Below are 22,031 nucleotides of genomic sequence, written 5' to 3'. Positions count from 1 at the left end.
TAACAAACAGGTTTCATCTCAGGTGAAAAGACCTCCCTGCATTCTTGTCAGACATTAAGAACTGACCGTACTGTAACAGACACGGTACTCGAAGGAGCTCTTCACCAAAAATGCCGAACAGAATGGTACTAAAATATTTACTAAATATGCTGCTGAACTGAAACCCTAGGTTATTAACACAATTATTCAAAACAGCACACATTTAAATAAAGGCTATAATTTTTCCCATGAGCTGAAGAAATACAGATTTACTATTTCTCCTCCATTCCGATTCTGAATAGTTTATGTGACTCTTTTTTTAAATCCAGGCTGTAACAGCACTAGGTGACCACACAGCTGTTACATTTCTATATAAAAAAAAAAAACTTTCATCTTAATGTAAGGCCAGGAACTGTAAGGCCAAGCTGAATCAGCAAACTGCTCTGTAACACTTTCAGTTCTTTTTTAAGAACTCAGCAGGTGTGGAAGTCATTCTGACCTCAAGTTTTTGCAAGCTCGTTCTACCACCTCTTCCACAGCTGTAACGTGTATGTATACTAAGCTTGAGGCCCACTAAATACATGTGTATCTCACCTTGCATGTTTATTTGATGCTCATTTCACACGAGCACTGTCTGCAAGTCGTGACACCAATGAGCTCTGCTACTCAGAGGAAAGAGGAACATGCTCTCAGCAAAAGCTAGCTAAGCACATGTGGTAGCTGCTTGCTCAGTCATGAGAAGGCAGCAAGTAGCTCTGTCTGCTGGATTTACCTTGTACTAGTTAACATGATTCAAGCATGTAACTTCTTCCTCTTGAAGGCTCCCTTGATTCCTTACTGCCCCTGTGGGGATTTCTGGTGTTGAACTATCCTTAATACACACAATTTAAAACCACCCCTTCACAAAGCATCTCTCATCTACCACATACCAAAACACAGAACTGGAAAAAAAAGGAAATGGAAATGAGAGAAGTGGAAATTATCACGTTCATTTCATAAAACGTCATACTAAGAACTTTAAAAGAAGTTCCCATGATCTGGTAACCAGACAGAGCCACGAAACTCACGCGCTATTCTTGGTCTTACACACTACTACGGTATACAGCCGTAGGTGCCACACATGAAGACCATGTTAGACCTCCAAAATCAAAAAATAAATAAAAATAGAGTAACACTACAGATACCTACCCCAAAGCGTTCCAGAACATCCCATTTCAGTATTTCAAAATTCCCGAGTGCAAGGTATGTAATAAGAAGCTTGCTTTCTTCCCTGCAAGACCTTTTCACTCCGAAGCTCCCAATAGAATCCAATCATTTTATTTAATCATTCCCTCATTCTGGCATTTGTATCTACCAAGCAGGCAATGAAAGACACTACACTAGGCCCTACTGTGTCTGTTAAACTGGTTGCATGCTACGCTGACTTGTCAACAAGCTGAAGCATTTTTCCTTCCCATTACATATATCAGAACACGAAAAAGGCGTGAATCTTACTTCTGAAAAGCACTTTTCCCACAGAGCAACAGGATGACATTTCCCTTCAACTCTGTTAAGCTCTCACTTCACAATGAGTTACTGCGGTTAACCTTCATTATTATTCTTTTATTCCATTCTCAGACACAAGTTGGATAGCTATTAAAAAAGTAGTTCATTTGTACTGAGGTTAATCTAAAACACTCACAGAACGTATGGAACGGTTACAATACAAAATTCCCTGGAATTACAAAGAGAAACCTGCAAGGAAAGCATTATCTACCAACAGCACCTTTACGAACGTGTTGATACTGAGAGATGAAGCACTGCGCTTTATTTTCAGTGTCATTCCATAGCGGTGTAGTTAAAAATACCTATTTTCATCACCATTTCTAGGAAACACCACATACACACAGCACAAAGACTGTTTCAAAAGGCAACCGAAGTCTTCCTACTGTTTTCCAGTAGCTTACTTAAAGCGTCTGTTTTTTTAAGTCCTTGTGAAACATCTATTTCCTCTGTAAGTTGGGGACAGGGATGTGCAAACACCCCAGGACATATCATCAGTCGGAGTTTATATGAGAAGCTGGAAACTCCACGTTGGACACCAGTGGTATCATTCTCTATCGTTTGCCTTCGCAGTAAAGAAAGTAAAACCAAAGAGACTGGGAACCCTGAGACACCTGCAGTTCGCACATCTCAACTCCAGTTCTCACAGCATTTTAAGTGCAGGCGATAGAACTTGAAAAAAGCTTAAGTGAAAGAAGAAATAAAGCACAGAAGAATCCATGACTTAGCTAAGGTCAAAGAAAAATAACAAGGCTTGGACAAATCAAGAGTCATACACCCAAGTCCTTTCCTCTTGTCAGTGGAAAGCCTTGCTTAATAGGGTATGATGCACACAGGTCTAGACATTTAACCCTTCCATTAATTAGAAATATCAATTACTGAATGAAGGTCCTTCTTTTCTGATAAGGTATAGCGATCCATCTACTGAAAACCAGTCTCATCAGCTCAACATACACATTTCAGGCCAATTAAAGATAAAAATATAAGGTCATCCAAGGACAATAGACTGAAATTATAAAAATACTTGGATGTCCCTGGCCACCTGCAAGAAGGTAATTCACTGCTGTATGATTTTACCTGCACAGCGAAAAAGACATCTGAAACATTAACTGATATTAAATATTAACTGATAACACAATTGCTCCAACAGCTAACAAATTCAGACCAGAAGCCTGCAAGAGAATACGTATTTCATTTCAAAAACACTATGTAAAAACAGAACCATGCACTTGAATAAAACTACATACATGTACAAATGCTTGCAGATTTAGGGTTTAACTTTCTTTTTATCACAAATGGTCTGTGAAAGATCAGTGAGGCTACATTTCAAGTAATTCTTACACAACGATTCAATAACATCTGGTGCTTTTAGAGGGACACGTATTTGGATTTTATTCCAATTTAATACTTGTGTAGTACATGGTAGGCTGCATTTTAGTTCAAAAACGTTCAGAAACATGAACAAAAGCCAGCTCATGGTTAGCACGATCCTTCATATGACAGTTAACTATTCGCTGAAGAACCTAAATGGCAGAGAACGCAACTTGCAGCACATCCAGCAACTCAATACCTGCAAAATATTGCTAGAATAGATTTGAAGTAAGTTACTATATATGGATATTAACATGCACAGAACACAAAAATTTGCGTTTTAGAGACAGTTTGAGATTCCATATATATCATTGTCTTCGTATGCAATTGCATTACTATCCTTTTGGCTGAAGAAAGACAAAAAACACTTCTTATAAAAAGAAAAGAAAAACTTCATACAAATCTAACTTCACCATCGAGTAGTTTTACAAGCATGGATTTCAAATGTACCTAATATTCGTTTATTAAATGGCTTCCAAGAACGCAGTTTAATCACACATTTTAATAGTATGGTAAGTTGTATCTTCAGTTTTTGAAAGTTTCACTGCTGCCAGCAGGACACTCGGCCTGCTTTTATTTAAGTTTAATGAACACCCACTGCGTAAGGCTATCTTGGTAGGCCTAAAGTCTGCTGAAGAGTAGCAGAAGGAAAACTTGTGGTAAATCCCAAGGAAAAGGCTCGCTGAGAGCTGCCACATGGGCTTCGCTTTCGCTATCACCTTTTCCTCTAAGTCCAATGCTAAACGCCTTTTTCCACGTCTGTTCAGAAGCCCCGAGCCTGAACTCCCCCAATGAAGAGTTCTCAGCCGCCAGGTGAAGCAGCACAACGCCACAGCAGCCTCCCCACGCTGAGGCCTGCCGACTGGGACCTCCCGCTCCGGGGGCACCCCCTCCCCACACGCGAGGGATGACACAGCGGGGCCGTGCCCGCTGCCTCCCCCCAGCCCCGGGCACCTGCTGGCTGTGCCCCCAGCCCCCAGCCCCCCCTCGGCGGCGCCTCAGCAGCCCCCGGGTTGCAGCCGGGCGCCCTGCGGCGGCGCGGCCCGGGCCACGAGGCGGCGGCAGGCCCGGAGCCGGGGCCCTGCGCCACGCCGGGCAGGGCCGGGCCGGGCCGGGCGGGCAGCGGCCGCCTCCCGCCGCAGCCCCTGGGCGGCCCCGCCCGGCTCGGCCGGGCCCCGCTGCCATGTGGCGGGGACAATGCGCGGCGGGCGGCGGGGCACGGCCGGCACCGGGCGGGAGGGAGGGGGGCGCCCCCCGCCGCTTCCCGCGGCCCGCCCCGCCTGCCCCGCCGCCCCCGGGCCTGCCCCGGCCGCAGCCAGGCCGCGCTCACCTCGTTGAGCTGCCGCTCGGCCGCTTCCCGCAGCGCCGGGTCCATGGTGCCCCGCAGGGCCTCGATGATGGTGCTGGGGTCCATGGCGGCGGCGGCGGGAGGCGGAGGGCGGGAGCCGGGGCCGCGCCGCGCCGCGCGCACATGGAGCCGCCGCCTCGCAGCGGCCGCCGGCGCGAAAGGAAGGGGAGCGCCCAGGGCCCGGATAGAGCTGCCCCCCGCCGCCGCCCGCAGCGGCGCCCCTTCCGCCGCGGGGCTCCACGGGACTTGTAGTCCGGGAGCCGCCGCCGGGCCCCCTGCCAGGGAGGCGGGAGGGGGGCTCCTCGGCACGGCCGGCTGCGTTCAGGTCACAGAATCACAGAGCCATCTAGGTTGGAAGAGACCTCACCATCACCCAGTCCAACCTCTGACCTAACACTAACCAGCCCTCCACTAAACCATACCCCTAAGCTCTACATCTAAACGTCTTCTAAAGACCTCCAGGGATGGTGACTCCCACCACCTCCCTGGGCAGCCCATTCCAGTGCCTCACAGCCCTCTCGGTAAAGAAGTTCTTTATCGACAAGGCTGAGGTGATGGAGACGTTCATGCGCTGCCAGTGTGAGCTGAGCCCTTGTCACTGGAGACTGGCACAGGGCTGGAAGGAGGATGCCTCAGTTGGTCCTCTGTTATAAATGAGGTCTCAAGTCAATCTGAATTTTGTAATATTTATAAAACAAGCATTTCTAAAAGGTATAAAATCTATAAAAGGTATAAAAGGCAAGTAAACAGCGCTGGGTGTGCGGGGACTCTACGCTCCACCAACACACACACACGAACATCAAACATTGTAAACACACGTATACAGAACATTGCTTTACAGAATAACCCGAGTATGCCTATACATGAAAGGTAACAAACAATCCTTTAAGTTCCATAGCTTAACAGTCTCCATTTTCCATTCCTTTTCTTGCTTCAGGCCCTATGTATCCCGCTCTTCCCGGATCGAAGAAAAGCACATCCATCTCCTTTTCAAGGCCAATAGGCCTGGGTCAAAAGGCACGTCCAGGTCAGCAGGGGCGTAACAGCAAAAGCCTTCGATGGCTGTAGCAGCAGAGGGGCCCATGGCGTAGCAGAAGGATCAGTAAAGGAGCCCGCAGCTCCCTCACTGTCTGACAAACCACATGTTTCTGACTGTGGTCCCACATGGCTCTTTAAGGCCTCAGAGACTGCTCGCCAGGTGCCGAGCAATCCCACTGCAACCTTGTCATTTTTAGTTGCAGAGTGCCACACCTTGACCTCAGTTTGGTCCCGTATTTCAGGCTCATAAACAGTCCAATTGTTAATAAGGAGAATAAGCTGTAAGGTTACCAGGACAGTCTTTGTTCCTAAGGACGTATGATTCCCCATAACGCGCAGCTGCTGACCAGCGAGGGGCAGTTGTGTGCATGGCTCCGCTTCTCTCAGCTCGAGCTTCTCTCCAGCTCCAGGGCGCCCATTTCCAGCGACTTTCTGTACGAGCTTCTCTGAGCAGTTTGCTGAGTCTGGCCGAACCTATCTTCATGAGGCAATCAAAGTGCCTGTTCCGTCCTGGTCTCCATTCTCCCAGCCTGTTCCTCTTCACTTCTTTATTGATGTAACTTCAGCGTGCTGCCTTTTTTTTTTTTTTTTTTTTTTTTTTTTTTTTTCTTGAGGGCAGGCTCCCCTCTTATACCCTTCTCTCCACAGCAGTTCTCTTCAAAACAACTTTTCATTGGTCTAACAGCTTCGAATGTAACAACAACAGCAAACACCCATAAACATCCATGCCTTAACGGCTGGAGAACAAGAAACCATCTGGAGAACAAGAAACCCCAGACTGCATGGAGTCTCCTGAGTCACCCTTCTTTGTTCCCTCTAAACTCTTTTATATTCCTGATGGTCTCGTCGTTAAGAGTCTAATGTTATCTCAATCATGGGGTTTTCCAACCCCCATGGCCACACTCCCAAATCTTCCCCTTCTTTATTAATATCAACCATTTTCCCGACACGAATTACTACTCCATATATAACATCTGTGAGGGGCTCCTGCAGGCTGTCCCCTGCAAGCACTTAGGCGCTGAAGTAATTTCACTTACATGCGTAATCGCAATAAAATAAGGAATGCTGTTTATGGAAATAAGTTGTTTGTGTAGCTATTTGTAGTATAGAATTGGTAGTATAGAGTCATTCAGTGTCTTGTCTTCTTTGGGAGGTGCCTTTCAGTGATATACTCGAAAACGGTTTTGTTATTTTTGTGAGGAGTTTATCAAGCAGTCTAATAATTCAACTGAGAAAAGAAAAAGTTTCACAATCAGCCCATCCTGGGACAATTCTAAAATGATGGCACATTATCAAAGAAACAGTATCAAAGGAAAAAACAGAAATGCAGATACGTATGGCAAACAATATAAGTTAAGTGATACAAAATTGATAAAGGATGCCATCTCTTTGCTAGTTAAGTTAAAGAGCTTTGGGAAATGCCACATTAAAGCTTGATTGCAGTTGCCACCCTACTATGCTAGTGGTCCTGCAAACGTTTCCCATACACTGGGGTAGCATGGGCACAGGCCGCTCCCCACATGTAGCCTGCATGAAGCCAACTTGATTGTAAAGGCCATCCTCTACCAGCTGGCCTCAGTCCCTGGGAATGGCCTAAGGCAGGCCAACCGGCACCATCTCAGATGGCAAAATCTCCATTAGTCAGGTTTATCTAGAGTATCTTTCAGAATATGAAAGAGCATAACAGAGTAGCTTTTATGGATAAAATTTCCAAACCAGCAGCTTTTCCATGACCGTTTCTGGACTAAAAGCCATATCTCCCAGTTTCTCTTACTGCTTCGTAATGTTTTTATTTATTTTTTAATATAATGCTAAAAACTTTTGCAATTTACAATGTACATCGATTATTTATTTATTTATTTATTTATTTATTTATTTATCGCAGGTATGAAAATTAGTGCCTCATTTTTAAAACTAAACAGTGAAGAAGCGATGAATGGCTGCCTTTCTAAGTAAGCCTGGAAAACACACAGACCAAGCAGACCCAAGTGGCAATGTAGCATCATTTCAGGACATGATGTGGTACAGCATTCTTCTACATGTTGCCCAGATCTGCAGTCACATGCCTCTTCTGGATGTTCTCCAAAATGTAAACAAAGGTGAAATACTGTAGACTTAATATCATCCAAAGAGCTACAACAAAATATCTTCCATGCTTTTGTGTCACAGCACAGATAACAAGATCAAATCTCAACGCTCTTTGTATCAAAGGCGCAAAGCAATAATGCCTCTAACCAGAGAGAACTGAGACACTAAGCTGATCAACAAATTTTGAGTGTGTTTTCTCTAAAAAGAAAAATAAGCACTTGAGAGGACAAAGGGCTCATGAGGTGCTGGTTATACATAATATTCTTTGTCAGTTACACAGATGCAAAATGCTGCAGGGAAAGAAGCACAACAGTGTAGCCAGAGCAGTAGCCACAGAAGCTAGTCACCAAAGCTGCTGCCATTTGTACACAAAAGTGGAGGCCAAAAAAGAAATATGCAGAAGAACATGTAAGCCATTGTCCAGAGTCTGAGTATTCTGAAACAGAAGGCAGTGTATGCCAGGGAATGTTTACCTTCACAACAACGTTTGCATTTCTATCTCTGCTGGCCCAGAAATAATAGCAGTAACTAATCTCACCACAGGGTTAAATTCACAAATGGCTCACAGAAATAAATACTGGATTCAGCCAGGCTGGACATTTCAGGTAGACTGGACACTAGCTCCAAGAAGAAGCATACATGAGGTTAAAAAGGATTTTATCGCAGATCTGAACAATTTGTTGATGCCATTTGCAATGGGTAGCTTATTTTTAAAGAGGGAGGTGAAACAGTAAGGATCAAAGAAAACATACATACTAGAAGTGTGAGTGGAACTGCCTAACAGATGACAACTGGCATCAAAGTGTTATATATGGAGTGGTAATTCGTGTCGAGAAGATGGTTGATATTAATAAAGAAGGGGGAGATTTGGGAGTGTGGCCATGGGGGTCGGAAAGCCCCGTGGCTGATGATACCATTAGACTCTTAACGATGAGGCCATCAGGAATGTAAAGGAGTTTAGAGGGAACAAAGAAGGGTGATTCAGGAGACGCCACGCAGTCTCGGGTTTCTTGTTCTCCAGCCATTAAGGCATGGAAGTTGCTGGGTGTTTGCTGTTGCTGTTATATGCAAAGTTGTTTGAGCAATGAAAAGTTGTGTTTGAAAAGGACTGCTGTGGGGAGAAGGGTATAAGGGGGGAGCCTGCCCTCAAGAGGAAAAAGGCAACACGATGTGATGAAGTTATGTCATCAATAAAGAAGCAGAAAGAAGGAATGAAAAGGAACAGGCTAGCAGAAAGGAGACCAGGACGGGAACAGGCACATTGATCGCCTCATGAAGATAGGTCTGGCCAGACTCAGCAAACCACTCGAAGAAGCTCGTACTGAAAGTCGCTGGAAATCGGCGCAGCGGAGCTGGGAAGAAGGTCGAGCTGAGAGAATTCCCGTTGTGAGGGAACGGAGCTTCTCAAATTATCTCATAAAAGGTGTATGTAGTATTGTACAGACCTCAAACATCAGATACAAATCAGTTACAATTACTCCTGAAGATAAACATACTCTCATAAACTGCTTTGGGTTTAGCAGTGGTGTATTTTCCCCATAATGCTGGAACAATAACAAAGACGACATTTGCCAGCTTTAATAAAGTAGCACGCTCCCTTGGAACTGGCTGCAGAGCAGCGATTGGCCTGTATGCCTTTCTAGAGTACAATTCAATTTATAGTAAATGAAAAGTTAGATGCCAAAGATGTGTGCGCAAAGGGAGCACAGCTATCAAAGATCTTTCTTGAGCCTTGTCAAGTCTGGGTGCTTGCAACAGATCTTTTCTTTTTTTTCTTTTTTTTTTTTTTCAAAAAATTTTCCTGCCATCTACATATTCCAAGAAGTGTAGTGACTGTTAAATGCTGTTTTCCACTGTTCTGTGCCAAAAGGGTTGCTCTTACAGCAGCCAAATAGACTCCAGCTACACAAATACGGTGTATTAATGCATTAACAGCATTCACAACACCAATTTGGAAAAAAATACTTGCATGTGAAGGTATTGCCGGGTGCTCCAAATCCAAAGGAAATTTGGACATGGAGTGAGTGGATGGATCACCGGCACCCAAAGCTGTCCTGGAGCTACTTGTGCTACAAAAGATGATAAGAAGAAGGAAAAGTGTGCATTGAAATGCTGTGCCAATATGCAGAGTTTCCAAAAAACTATTTATATTAGTGTTAAAATAAAAAGCTCCAACAGGATTCAGAAATGAAGCTATAAAAAGAAACTGATAATAATGAGATTCGGTGTAAAATCAACAAAGGTGATTAATTGAGGAATTCTCTAGTTTGTTGAGAAAATTGTTCAGAATGAAGAGACCTTTTTCCTTAAAAACATCTTAGGTTATAACTTTGAGCACACATGGCATGGATTGAGAACAGGCTAACAGAGTTCTCACAAAAAAAGGAGATAGGTGAAAAGTGATTGGACCAGTTTCTATTGAATTTCTACTAGTACCACTAGCTGACTTTTTGCTATTTAATACTTTAAAACATAATCGTTTTGAAACAACTATAAAATCCCAGCAGATCATGTATGAGGATGCCATGAGATCAGCAAAGCAATCCAACGTGGATGGGACAAGCTGATAACCTAACAACAAACAAAGATGCATTTTGATGTAGCCAAATGTTAAGTTATACATTTAGAAACAGAAAATGCAGGCAAGTTTCTGTAGTCTGAAAGTATTGTCAGTGATGCCGTGAGCATACAAGTTGACGTGAGCTCCCAGCAGGACATTGTGGCAAAAGACTTAGAAGAATCTTCAAGTTGTAAGCAGAGGTCTCAAACAGGGGAGTAGGGAAGCAATGTGCCCGTTCCTCTGGTGCTGAAGCGATGGATGCTATGTTGCCAGAGAGTAGTTCAAGTATTTATATTTGTTAAGTATTTACGAACTGGATTACATCAAATACCCATGAAAATAATATGAGCTGAAGAAAACAGAGACATATTGGAAATGCCAAAGTTAGGTTTCAGACAGAAGTTGAGGAGTCTTGATTACCAGTCACTTCTGTACTGATTAAACAGAGCAGAGATGTGGTGGGCAGCGTAAGGGAGTCCCTGCTCCCAGGTTAGCTCCAGTTGGGGGAGCAGAATGCCATAACATGCCATCCATGTGGTTGCACAGCTCCCTTCAGTCTCCTTCAGGCAGCTGGGTGTTGGCTTCACCCCCAAGGCAAACTCGCTGGAGTTTTGTTCAGGGTGGATGTAAGGAAGACACTAAGCTCCTTTATGTAGCCATGGGCTCAACATTAGACACCCTGCACCTTCCCCAAATAACAATCTGCCCCCACCCACTCCATCCAGATGGTAAGGCTTGAGCAGATGTTAAAGCATCTATTCAAACAGGTTTCCCAGGGGAGAGAGGCTGAAAACAAGATTCAGTCATTATTTGTTTCTTCTGAGCTCAGAAAAAATGGGCTTCTAACAGTGGCTTTTTTTTTTTTTTTAATTTTAATAAATTTTCCTCAAAGGTACAGGACTCCATCACGAACTCTTAACAGTTGACTCTAGGCAGCAAGGTGGGGAAAGGAGTGACAGTATCTCCTCAGAAAGAAAATGATGAATGTATTGCACAGCTCTTCAGTGAACAAAGATGCAACAGGATCAAGTATCTAACAGATGAAACCAGAGACTCTCTGAAACAAATTCCCTGTGGCAATAATCATTATCCCATCTCTCAGTGTCTTCTGACTGAGACTGGCTGCCATTCTGGAAGGTACGTTTTAGTAAAAACACAAGCAGTACTTCAGTCAAACCAACAGGATTAGGGCTTTAATCAAAAATATGTGAATAAACTTGAATTGCCAGTACGACACAGGATGTTGGACTAGATGATGTGATCATAAACTGCATGGACATTTTTTTTTGGTGTTTGCTTTCAAGTTGGATGTTTCTGTACCCAAAAGCTCAGTTTCCACAGTGTAGAAGTCTAGCTAACCCAGACGGAACCTACATCAGGCTCTATGCAGTGGGGCAATGGAATGAAAGTGTCTGTAGCTACAGCAGTTTATCTCCTCCTACTTCAGGCACTATTTTCAGCCTGTGCCTTTATATTTGTATATGCATTTTTGCTTTTAGCTTCCCCTCATTGCAATATGCAGTCCCCTCCAGCTCTCTAACTCTACCCCCAAGAGAAAATTTCCTTTTCTTCATGCAAGGAAAATGAAACAGCAAGAGGCAGTTTCAAATAAGCCTCAATGGCGCATACACACAGAAAATGGAACATCAGACTCAGAATGGGGAATTCTGTATAAAAAAAAAAAAAAAAGAATTTCATGGCCACTAGGGAAAATGCTGCACAATGGTGGATCTGTGATACCCTGTGGAGAAGAACAAGAGTTAGTAACTGCTGCCTGTGAAGGTTGGTAAGATGGCACTAACAGTTTATGCTCTTTTCATGTTTTTAATTCAGTTCCAAAAACACAGAAGTTAGAAATGCATTAAATGGACTGTATTGTGCTATTTTGAAATGAAAACACATACCGAAGATCACAGAATTGTTGCAAGTGAACATAATATGTCTTCAGAATGACTGTGATCCCAGTGTTCTCCAGGAATGCTTTTCCTTTGAATGCATTATGTGCTTAGTTTTATTTTATTTTTGCCAGAAAACGAGTATGTCCTTTCCTCCCTGTCCCTTAATTAGGACTCAAAGCTCATCTAATCTTCTTGTGATTGTGCCTAAAATGGACACTTGTAGGTTAAATTGGAATGCAGACTTTAAATTTTGAGGAAACAAATTTCTAGAAAATCTAAGGATAGGGGATGTTCATCTATGATTTATTAGTGTTCAGGTGGAAGCTAATTTTGAAAACACAATCTTGCTATTGCAGCTTTTACATCTAAGACACAGTGATCAACTGAAATTGCTCAGAAATAACAAAAGATGTTCAGCCAGGGGACAGGCAAAGAAAATCTGAAATTCTCTAAGAGTAAAAAAGTACATTGAAGCTAAAACTTTAGTGGTACTGTTAGTAATATATGTTCAGCTAAAGCTTATGTAAGCTATATGTATACTTATGGAAGTATATTTCTTCCTGTTTAATAAGACAGAGTTCAAGTTAGTCCTGTTTAGAAAAAAAATTAATCTTTATAATCATATTCATTCCATTAAAATTGATTAAGTAAAAATGAGAAGAGTAAAACAGGACCAGGATTTTATTATATTAAAAATGCACCCAGAATAAATTCTCAGCACGTAGCAGAAGCTTTTCATTTGCAGAGAACATACATGCATTAATAATTTTAGTAATCTAATAACATAGTATTCAGTTTATTAACTCATTCTGGTCTGTGTAATTCTAGGCTGTTCGCTCCAAAATACATCAGTGTTTTGAAGCATGCCAGTATGGCTCCTTGGTGGCAGATGTAATTGCCCAGGAAGAGTTTCTCAAGTCGTGGCAGCCAGGTGTGCCTGCCTTGACCATCAATTCCTAATGCTACTGTGAGGTGACACCACAAGCGGGGGCAGTGCGTTGGAAGCTCAGTATCCTGAAGCACCTTAAATTGTCAGTAGATATTTAGACTACGCAGTTTTCCATAGATGGTGACCAGCACTGATGTCATCAGCAGCACTGATACTCTTTCTGTTCCTTTCCCCATTCGATATACAAACATTTTTTCTTCTAGAAAAGTAAAGTAAATGGAGAGTCCAGTTATGAGATTTCTGCATATAGAAACGTTTCAGGCAGAAAAAAAATTTGAAATCTAGTTCTGTTCCTTCGTGGAACATAGAGCTGAAATAATCAGAACTGCATTAAAACCACAGATCCCATGCAGGGCAGGTGAGGAATCAGAACTACATGACCAAGTGCATTTCTTTGGGTGGGACTGCAAATAAAGGATACTGCTGCTTGTTGAGTTCTGCGTTTGAGGGGAAGCATAAAAAAGGCATCAAAGAAATATCCAGAGATCGGCAGGGAAGCACTTAGAGCTGATTAGGAATAAAACTAAAACTGGATACAGAGTTTGTGAGCAGAAGACAAGCTGGAAATGGTACCTACAAGTACTAAAAGAAACACACTACCCTTTCTATTTGATTCCTGCTACACTAAGCAAAGCACAACTTTTGATATGTATTTTATAAATAAATAGGATTTCATAAAGTACATTACTCCTTCACTACATTTTCTGTTAGAAATAACTCTAAAGATCCTAAACCTTAGATAGCTGCTTATGTTAAAAGGAGAAAAAAATAACAATATAAGGATTGAAAGGCGTGGAGATATATGAAATGTATATTTCCTAGATACAGCAAAGGTATCAGAATTTTAGTGTATTAAAAATACTATTTTTAGTTATAAGGCCAATTTCATTTAATTTCCTTCTTTTGTTTGTGTTTTAGATATTATCTTTTCTAAATTGTTGAATCACTGATTAGCACTTTTGTTTACATGACTCATCGTGTTTATTCTTTGCAAGTCTTTACAATTCGGTATTGATATCCAAACGGAATGTGTATGTTTTCTGTTGGGCTATCCTGTTTTAAGTACTAGTATTTTCTCCTTTACCAAAAGGCTTAATATTGTTGAGGAAGGGTAAACACAGGACCTATTTTGTATGTAAGTTGTTAAAAAAAAAAAAACGGATGCTAAACCTAGAGATGAAAATGTTATCATTCAACTTTATACCGTACCTGTGGGCATGTGTGTGTGTACCTTGATGACTGGCCCCATTGCTGCACCAATACCTGCATATGGGATAATAGGTGGGTGAGCTGGGGTGTGTACATGCTGTGGCTGGGTATCTGCCTGTGACATACGAACACAATGGACACATAGCTTTATCTTAGCTTCTGCATGGGCAGCAGCCCAGATGTATTACCATTGTCTGAGGCTAGCTTCGTACAGAGCTGACCCTGAAATTCATAATCCAGTGGCTTCCAGGTTCTTGGTGGTCAACATCTAGATTAAAATTAGCTGTTAGCATGGCCTTTGGGACAAACACACATGCAGGATTCCTGCATGCTAATTCCTGTAGCTGCGACAGCAAAGTAGGGAGTGTGCGAGGAAACACGAGAACCGTATTGTCAGTACCCATGTCTGTGGCTGCACAAGTCTCTATAACTTTTCCACATGTTTTGTGAAGTAACAAAGTGGAAAACGTGCCCTTCATTTCACTTTCTGAAGGTGTGGGAATGGTGCATGCTGGCCAATATCATGTTCTTGGGATAATAAGAGCTATGTCAGCTTCCTCCTCCTTGAGCACTCCTCATACACCTTGGTTCCAGCTTGCCAGGATTCTGCTGTTCAACCCCTGGCCTTTCGTGACCAGAATGTGAAATGCGTGTGAACATTTCTTCAGAATGTGAAATGAATTTGGATTCAAATTTCTGCTGGGGTGACATGATAAAATAAGGAATTGCTACAGCTAAATCAAGCTGAAAGCTTATTAAAGTATTTGCATTAAATTGTATCACCAGTACAGCAAGTAATTCTATGTAAAAGGCAAACATGCTGGTTCAGCTACAATAAGGATTACTACAGAATAATAACATACCAGCTTTTGTTAGTTCTTATAAAACCTTCCTGTGCATTCATTTTTTTTTCTCTACTAGCCTTGCTTATTCAGAAATCCTTAAATAATATTAATTAATAGTAAGTTATAAAACTTACTATTAAACTTACTAAGCATCTGACATTTATTTTCTGCAGTCGTTGGTTTTATCCAATTTTGTTGAGGGAAGTGGGCCTAAAAGCTAATTCTGTTGTCTGTGTATGAGCAAAAAGGACCTACTGTTGTGTGCAGTAGAAAAAGTGTGTGAATTTCCTCATCACAGACATTTGTAGATCTGGCTTTCTGCATTCAGCCAAGCCATTCAACTGGAAACGTGTCTAGGACTGGGTGCATAATGTTCAAGATTAGAATGAAGAGGCTTCTTTCAAAGAACTGCCTTAGGTGAAAACAGTCTATACTTACAAGTCCATCCCCATTTAATCTCTATTTCTGATTAACAACTGATTCCGTGATGCTCATTTATCGTGATAGTAAGTATTATCAGTCATATTATAGCTTTTTCAATTAATTTAATAATTTTCCATGGAAAAACACATATAGCAATTAATTTCTCAGAATGTTATCGGCTTTTTTAAAATGTTTCAATTTTGACATTCTGTCCCTTTGACGTTGCCCTGAATTTTAATTATTTTCTGTTGTGGAACACTGGTTTAATGATGACCTGGTATATATTTCTTAAAAACTAACTCTGTGTGTTGCAAATAGTTATGCATTTGTTCATTGTCGTGTGGTTATCAGCCCAGTCATAATGAATGGTTAGTTACTGGAAGAGCCTTACAGGCCAGATCAGGAGAATTCGACTACGGTATATGAGCAGACTAACCAGAAAAGCTTCTTTCCCTGTTTCATATACACCACTGGATAATGTGGTGGGGGAAAAAAAAATCTAGCAAGCTATTTAAGGTGATCTCTGAACTACTTAGGAGGAGTAAACGCTGCATTAGAAAGGAGAATCCGGCCTTTATTTTTAACTTTTGGAATAGAAACATTATAGCTATCTATTTTACTGTTTCTAATTAACTTAGCAGCAATAAGATACATACACACTACTAAAAATGGAAATTGTCTGACTTAAAAGGTGTATTTTGTACATTTGTAGGTACATAGATACTGTATGTACACAAAATGTACAACAGGAGTTAGCAAATATACCTTCGTATAAAGAAACTACCAGGAGAGAAAACAATCTAAATGGTTATGATTCCCGAGTTCAGACTCAAAACAATTTAATTCTTAGAAGTTTGGCTCTCGCTTGCTCTTTAATTTGGTTTTCGTCTTTTGTCCTTGAGCACGGACTTTTACAAACAAAAGCTTTCATTACCTGTGGCTCTGGTGCCAAGATATTTCTAATCCTTCATGCACACAACCAGGACTATCCAGCTACAAATGTGTGCTTATTTCTGTGCATCTCACTGGGTGACATTTTTCTATTCACTTTTATCAGCACATTCCATCCTACCTTGCCTTCCATGCAGATGCTTATTCACCAGTTACATCCTCAAGGCTTTTACTATAACTAACAAAAATATGAGGTATAAACTGACCAAAATACACAAACCCCATTCCATGCAAAGGGTTTATTTGATTTAAAGTGTAATTTGGACATAATCACAATCACATAAACGTTAGAGGTTTAATTTCTGACAGATACTGCTTAATCTACGCAGTACTCCAAGCATTTTTTATTGTACTCCTGCAAAGCCACAGTTAAGAGAAATGAGGGAAAGTGGACTCCTTTACAAATCCTTAACTCTGTTAAAACTAGTTTATATATGAACACTGCATCCATATAGATAAATGAAGTTAGATGTGCTTTAATTACATTAAAGTCAATTTCTTGGAACAATGTTCATAAACTATTTTATAGTATCTTTAAACAAATCAGTGAAAGGTGGTAAAAAGGCCATGTGTACTTAGGATTTGTCTATTTGTTACATCAGCACAGTTGTATACATGATTTTGTTATCTTGATTTCCTTCCCAAGTGACATAAATTAAGCTGAGGAAGGACCTTCCTGTAAAACAATCAGAGCATATGCATGACTTGGGGAATTACAGCGTGGTTAACATGTTCATCCCAGGTATAGGTTTCATAGGACTGTAAAACTTTGTTAAGGCAGGCAGAGGTCTTAAATTTACATCTGAATTTGCATTTTCGTTGACGTAAATTAGATCTGCTAATATAATTTTTATTCAGAACTTTTGAATAGGCAATCATATCCCACAGTTCTGGGTTTTGTGCGTATTTATTGCTATACTTCAGACCTCCTGTAGCTATCTCAGAATGGCTGTCAGGTTCTTTGCCCATCTGTGCTCCAAGAGCAGGGCCTCTGGCCACCCTCCCATCTGAACTGGTTCAAGCTATCTACTTTCTCTTCATTGGGATTCCTGTTGGATTTTCACTTTCCCCTCTTGCTTCCAAGCCAGTTTTGCATTTGGGAAATGAGTTACCTCAGCAACCAACACCCCCTGGCCCTAAGCTGACAGATAGCTCAGCCCCATCACTGAGCCATACCAGGCCTAAAGCACTCCAGAGACAATGTAGTGAGTGCTTGGAAACTCTGGGCTTTGCCCTGGGAATGGTCTCAGGCACTGACGTGAGCTCTGAAGTCTTCTGCCTTTCAGGTTGTTGCAGCTTCATTTTGCTACTGCCTCTCTGAGATGCCAGCAAAGTAGCTCCCTGTTCTATTTACAGCAAAGTCAGCTACATTATTCTGAAGTTTAAACTCGTAGTTTTCAGCCAGAAGCTCTCAGAAGTACGATCACTCTCAGTCTCTCTTCCTCCTTCCCCTTACTGACAATCAACATGACTCAGTCTACAACGCATTGGCAATGTCAGTGACTCAGCCATGTGACACGTGCTCCATCAGTCTATCCAGGCGTGAATCAAAAAAGAAGCAAATACAAGTTTTCCTCTGCTGTGGGAAGACAGCTCTTTCAATTTGATAAAAATAAAATGTTCCATCCAACCACCCACAGAAGGAAGTGACTTCATATAGCTGACCACTTAGTTACCACTCTAGCGATTGTCAAATGTATTTTGGTTCTTTCCAGCAGGTCAGAAAAGCATTCTTCCTTTTCGTTCAGATACGATTGTTAAATCCAGATGGAGGCCGGTCACTAGTGGCGTACCCTAGGGCTTGGTACTGAGGCCAGTCCTCTTTAATATCTTTATCGATGATCTGGGTGAGGGGATCGAGTGCACCCTCAGTAAGTTTGCAGATGACACCAAGTTAGGTGCGTGTGTCGATCTGCTTGAGGGTAGGAAGGCTCTGCAGGAGGATCTGGGTAGGCTGGACCGATGGGCTGAGGTCAACTGCATGAAGTTCAACAAGGCCAAGTGCCGGGTCCTGCACCTGGGGCACAACAACCGCAAGCAGAGCTACAGGCTGGGAGATGAGTGGTTGGAAAGCTGCCTGGCAGAGAAGGACCTGGCAGTATTGGTGGATAGTCGGCTGAACATGAGCCAGCAGTGTGCTCAGGTGGCCAAGAAGGCCAACGGCATCCTGGCTTGTATAAGAAGCAGTGTGGCCAGCAGGGCTAGGGAGGTGATCGTCCCCCTGTACTCGGCTCTGGTGAGGCCGCACCTCGAGTACTGTGTTCAGTTTTGGGCCCCTCGCTACAAGAAGGACATTGAGGTGCTCGAGAGAGTCCAGAGAAGGGCGATGAAGCTGGTGAGGGGCCTGGAGAACAAGTCCTACGAGGAGCGGCTGAGGGAGCTGGGCTTGTTCAGCCTGGAGAAGAGGAGGCTCAGGGGCGACCTTATCGCAATCTGCAGGTACCTTAAAGGAGGCTGTAGCGAGGTGGGGGTTGGTCTGTTCTCCCATGTGCCTGGTGACAGGACGAGGGGGAATGGGCTAAAGTTGCACCAGGGGAGTTTTAGGCTGGATGTTAGGAAGAACTTCTTTACCGAAAGGGTTGTTAGACACTGGAACAGGCTGCCCAAGGAAGTGGTGGAGTCACCATCCCTGGAGGTCTTTAAAAGATGTTTAGATGTAGAGCTTAGTGATATAGAGCTTAGTGGAGGACTGGTTAGTGTTAGGTCAGAGGTTGGACTCGATGGTCTTGAGGTCTCTTCCAACCTAGAAATTCTGTGATTCTGTGATTCTGTGATTCTGTGATGGGTACTTCAGTTTTGACTGCTTTAGCCTTCTGAATTGGTCTGGCTTGGTTTTGTTGGTGGGCTTTTCTTTTTGTTAACGAGAGATTCTGACCCTTGGAGATCTGGAGAAAAAACGGGTCGAGGCAGGGTTGCACGGGGCAGCCTTTCTCTCTGGCAAGCCAAACGGCCTGGGGGGGAGCCAGCCCCAGAAAAGGGGGCCCTCAGCCCCCCCAACCCTCCTCCTTCCTCCACATGAGGGCATCTTCCAGGCCTCTCCCAAGGCAGCCGCCTTCGGCCTCGCACGGGCCGCTCCATCACAGAGCTTTGCAGAGGTCACAGTGGCCACCACCAGCCTCGCCCTTGCCCCGGGCCCTATAAAAGGGGCCCCCCTGCCACTGGCCCGCCACTTGCTCAGCGATTTGGTCTTCTGAAAGCCAGCGGCTGAAGGAAGGCCAGAGATAGGAGCGAGGCTAGAGGCAAGCAGCAGCCCTTCTCAGCGCGAGGACAAGCAATTGCTCCTAGGACCACTGAGGAGGATGTCTGCCTCTGCGAGGATGCGTCATGGGTCAAGGGCCAGCGCCTCCAGCACGAGAACCACCAGTGCCCAGGAGGTGTCTGGTGCCCGGCCCAGAGGCACTTATGATAAACACCATTGGAGCCGAAGCGTTGTGGGGAGCAGGCCGGCCCCTCTGATGGACACCAGCAGCAGGCCTGGGCCTAGCCAGAGGCCCATTGATGGCAGCAAAGGCGGAGAGCGTGGGTTGGAGGGCCACAGGAAGCAGAGCCGTGCCCAGCGGACGGAACGCGATGCAGGACCCAGCCGTGGCCAAGGGACAGATAACAGCAGGGATTCCGTGAATGAACATCAAGTGGAGAACCGAATGGACCCGAGGCACGGAACTGGGAGGCGTCCTGGTGCGGCACCGTGGCCGGAAAATATGCCCAATGCAAGGCAGCCTGTGTGGGCAGTCCCTGCCAGGGACTGGCTCGTTCTCCAACCCAAAACGGTGGAGTCCATGGAGGTGGGTCCACAAGATGAAGAGGAACCTATGGAAGTGGACCCACCTCAGCCACAACAAACACGGGACTACCTCGTCAGCTCTCTAAAACAGGTCCTCAAGGAACACCGCCAGCTGTGCAGAAGGGCTCGGCAAGCTCCATATTCCTCATCGCTCAGGCTCCACTCCAGGCATTAGCCTGGAGCCACCTGGCAATAAAGATCTTTGCCAATTCTTAGGGGTTGTGTGAGTGCTTCTTTCCTATCCGCCAGCCCTTGTGCGCGAGGTGGCAGCGCTTCTGTGCACAGCCTCGAGGAAGAGCACAAGAGAGGCCCCTGCTCCCTTCGGGCTGCTGCGCTGGGGTGACAGGAGGAGTCCCCAAGAACCACCATGCGCCTTTAACATTTGTGAAAATAAACCGAGGGGTGAAAACAGTAGTGTGTGAGTGATTATAGCTGGCTAATTTCTTATATTAGGAGTGAGTTTCTGTATGAGTAATTGGTAATGACAGACATGGAGAAGGCTGAGGTACTCAGCAACTTCTTTGCCTCTGTCTGCGCTGGTAGAAGGGCTTCCCACATCTTTCATTTCCCTGACCCCATAGATGGAGGCTGGGGGAGCAGAGTCCCACCCACTGTAAGCAAACAGAAGGTTCGAGACCAGCTGATGAATCCAAAGAGGTACAGGTCTACGGGACCTGATGAGCAGAATCCCAGGGTCCTGAGGGAACTGGCTGATGGAGTTGCCAAGCCTCCCTCCATCACAGCAGAAAAGTCCTGGTAGTCGGGTGATGTCACTGGGGAGTGGAAAAATGGAAACGCCATGCCCCTACTCTGCAACAATTCAAGAACTGAACAAAGAGCGCTGCTCTTCAGCAAGTAAAACAATTAGGAGACTTTACTTCTCAGAGCAGTCAGGCACTGGGACAGGCATCACTGCCTGTCCGGGTGTTCAAGGAAAGGTTGGACGTGGTACTTAGGGACATGGTTTAGTGGGTGACATTGGTGGTAGGGTGATGGTTGGACCAGATGATCTTGAAGGTCTTTTCCAATCTTATTTATTCTATGATTCTCTAGTTTCATTTCCAAGTTAGAGGTATTTTTTTTTCCTGTTTATTCCCAATTGAAAAGGACTTTCTTGCTCTGACTGTGAGCGTCTTAAAACCCCTCTCTGTTCCTGGAGTTGCCAGCAGGACACGGGATTTACGGGATGGTGGCTCAGCTATCTGCGGAGCAAGAAAATTGAGATTTGGCTCTCTTTTTGAAACTATAGCTGCCTTTTTCTTCTGTGTGTCATGAAATATGCCATATGGAACATGCTTTGGGAGACTGATTTAAGTGTTGGTGAGTGACTTGGTTCAGGTAAGTTGATTTGAGTTTTAGGTATTTTTCACACTTCAGGTTGAGTGCCTAGGTCTTTTTGATTATTTTGGGCAATCTAGAAATGGATGTTAGGAAGAACTTCTTTACCGAAAGGGTTGTGAGGCATTGGAATGGGCTGCCCAGGGAAGTGGTTGAGTTACCATCCCTGGAGGTCTTTAAAAGACGTTTAGATGTAGAGCTTAGTGATATGGTTTAGTGGAGGACTGGTTAGTGTTAGGTCAGAGGTTGGACTCGATGATCTTCGAGATTTCTTCCAACCTAGACGGTTCTGTGATTCTGAAAGAAGTCTTATATTCTGTGTTTAAGGTACATTTTCCAAAAATTGATTCATACAAATCTTGTAGATAATTGCATAATTCTGTCTATAGCCTCAGAGAACAGATAACAGAGAGCACTGCTCCCAGTGGCAAAGTCACTGAGCAAATCCAACTGGAGATCAGAGCACTTTTATCATTCTTTCTCTGACAAACACTGTGCAGTATATGTTCCTTATCAGGAGGTATTTAGAAAGAAGCTCCAAAGACAGAGGAGATTTTAGACTGTTTATGAAATTATATATTATATATAGGTGATACTTTAAACATGAAGAGAGTAAATCTATTTTCAGTCCACAGCTATCATTCCCAGTACCCTGTGGAGCGAAGCTGTTTCCAGCACAGCTGATCTCAAACATGTATTGAAAGTTTC

General features: G+C 43.6%; 1 protein-coding gene across 1 annotated transcript in view; it reads right to left on the bottom strand.

The window, feature by feature from the left end:
- IPO7 (importin 7) overlaps positions 1 to 4,430 on the bottom strand; it is a 36,630-nt gene extending 32,200 nt beyond the window's left edge. The window contains exon 1 of the mRNA XM_027461258.3: positions 4,223 to 4,430. Within this exon, the coding sequence (XP_027317059.2) occupies positions 4,223 to 4,306 (84 nt within the window). The 5' untranslated portion in view covers positions 4,307 to 4,430. The remainder of the gene's footprint in view (positions 1 to 4,222) is intronic.
- Positions 4,431 to 22,031: the final 17,601 nt, after the last annotated feature.

The sequence above is a fragment of the Anas platyrhynchos genome, chromosome 5 (assembly GCF_047663525.1).
Source record: "Anas platyrhynchos isolate ZD024472 breed Pekin duck chromosome 5, IASCAAS_PekinDuck_T2T, whole genome shotgun sequence".
In the NCBI taxonomy this organism is placed as follows: domain Eukaryota; kingdom Metazoa; phylum Chordata; class Aves; order Anseriformes; family Anatidae; genus Anas; species Anas platyrhynchos.
Note: the sequence above shows the minus strand (reverse complement) of the source record. Positions and strands in the feature narration are given on the sequence as shown.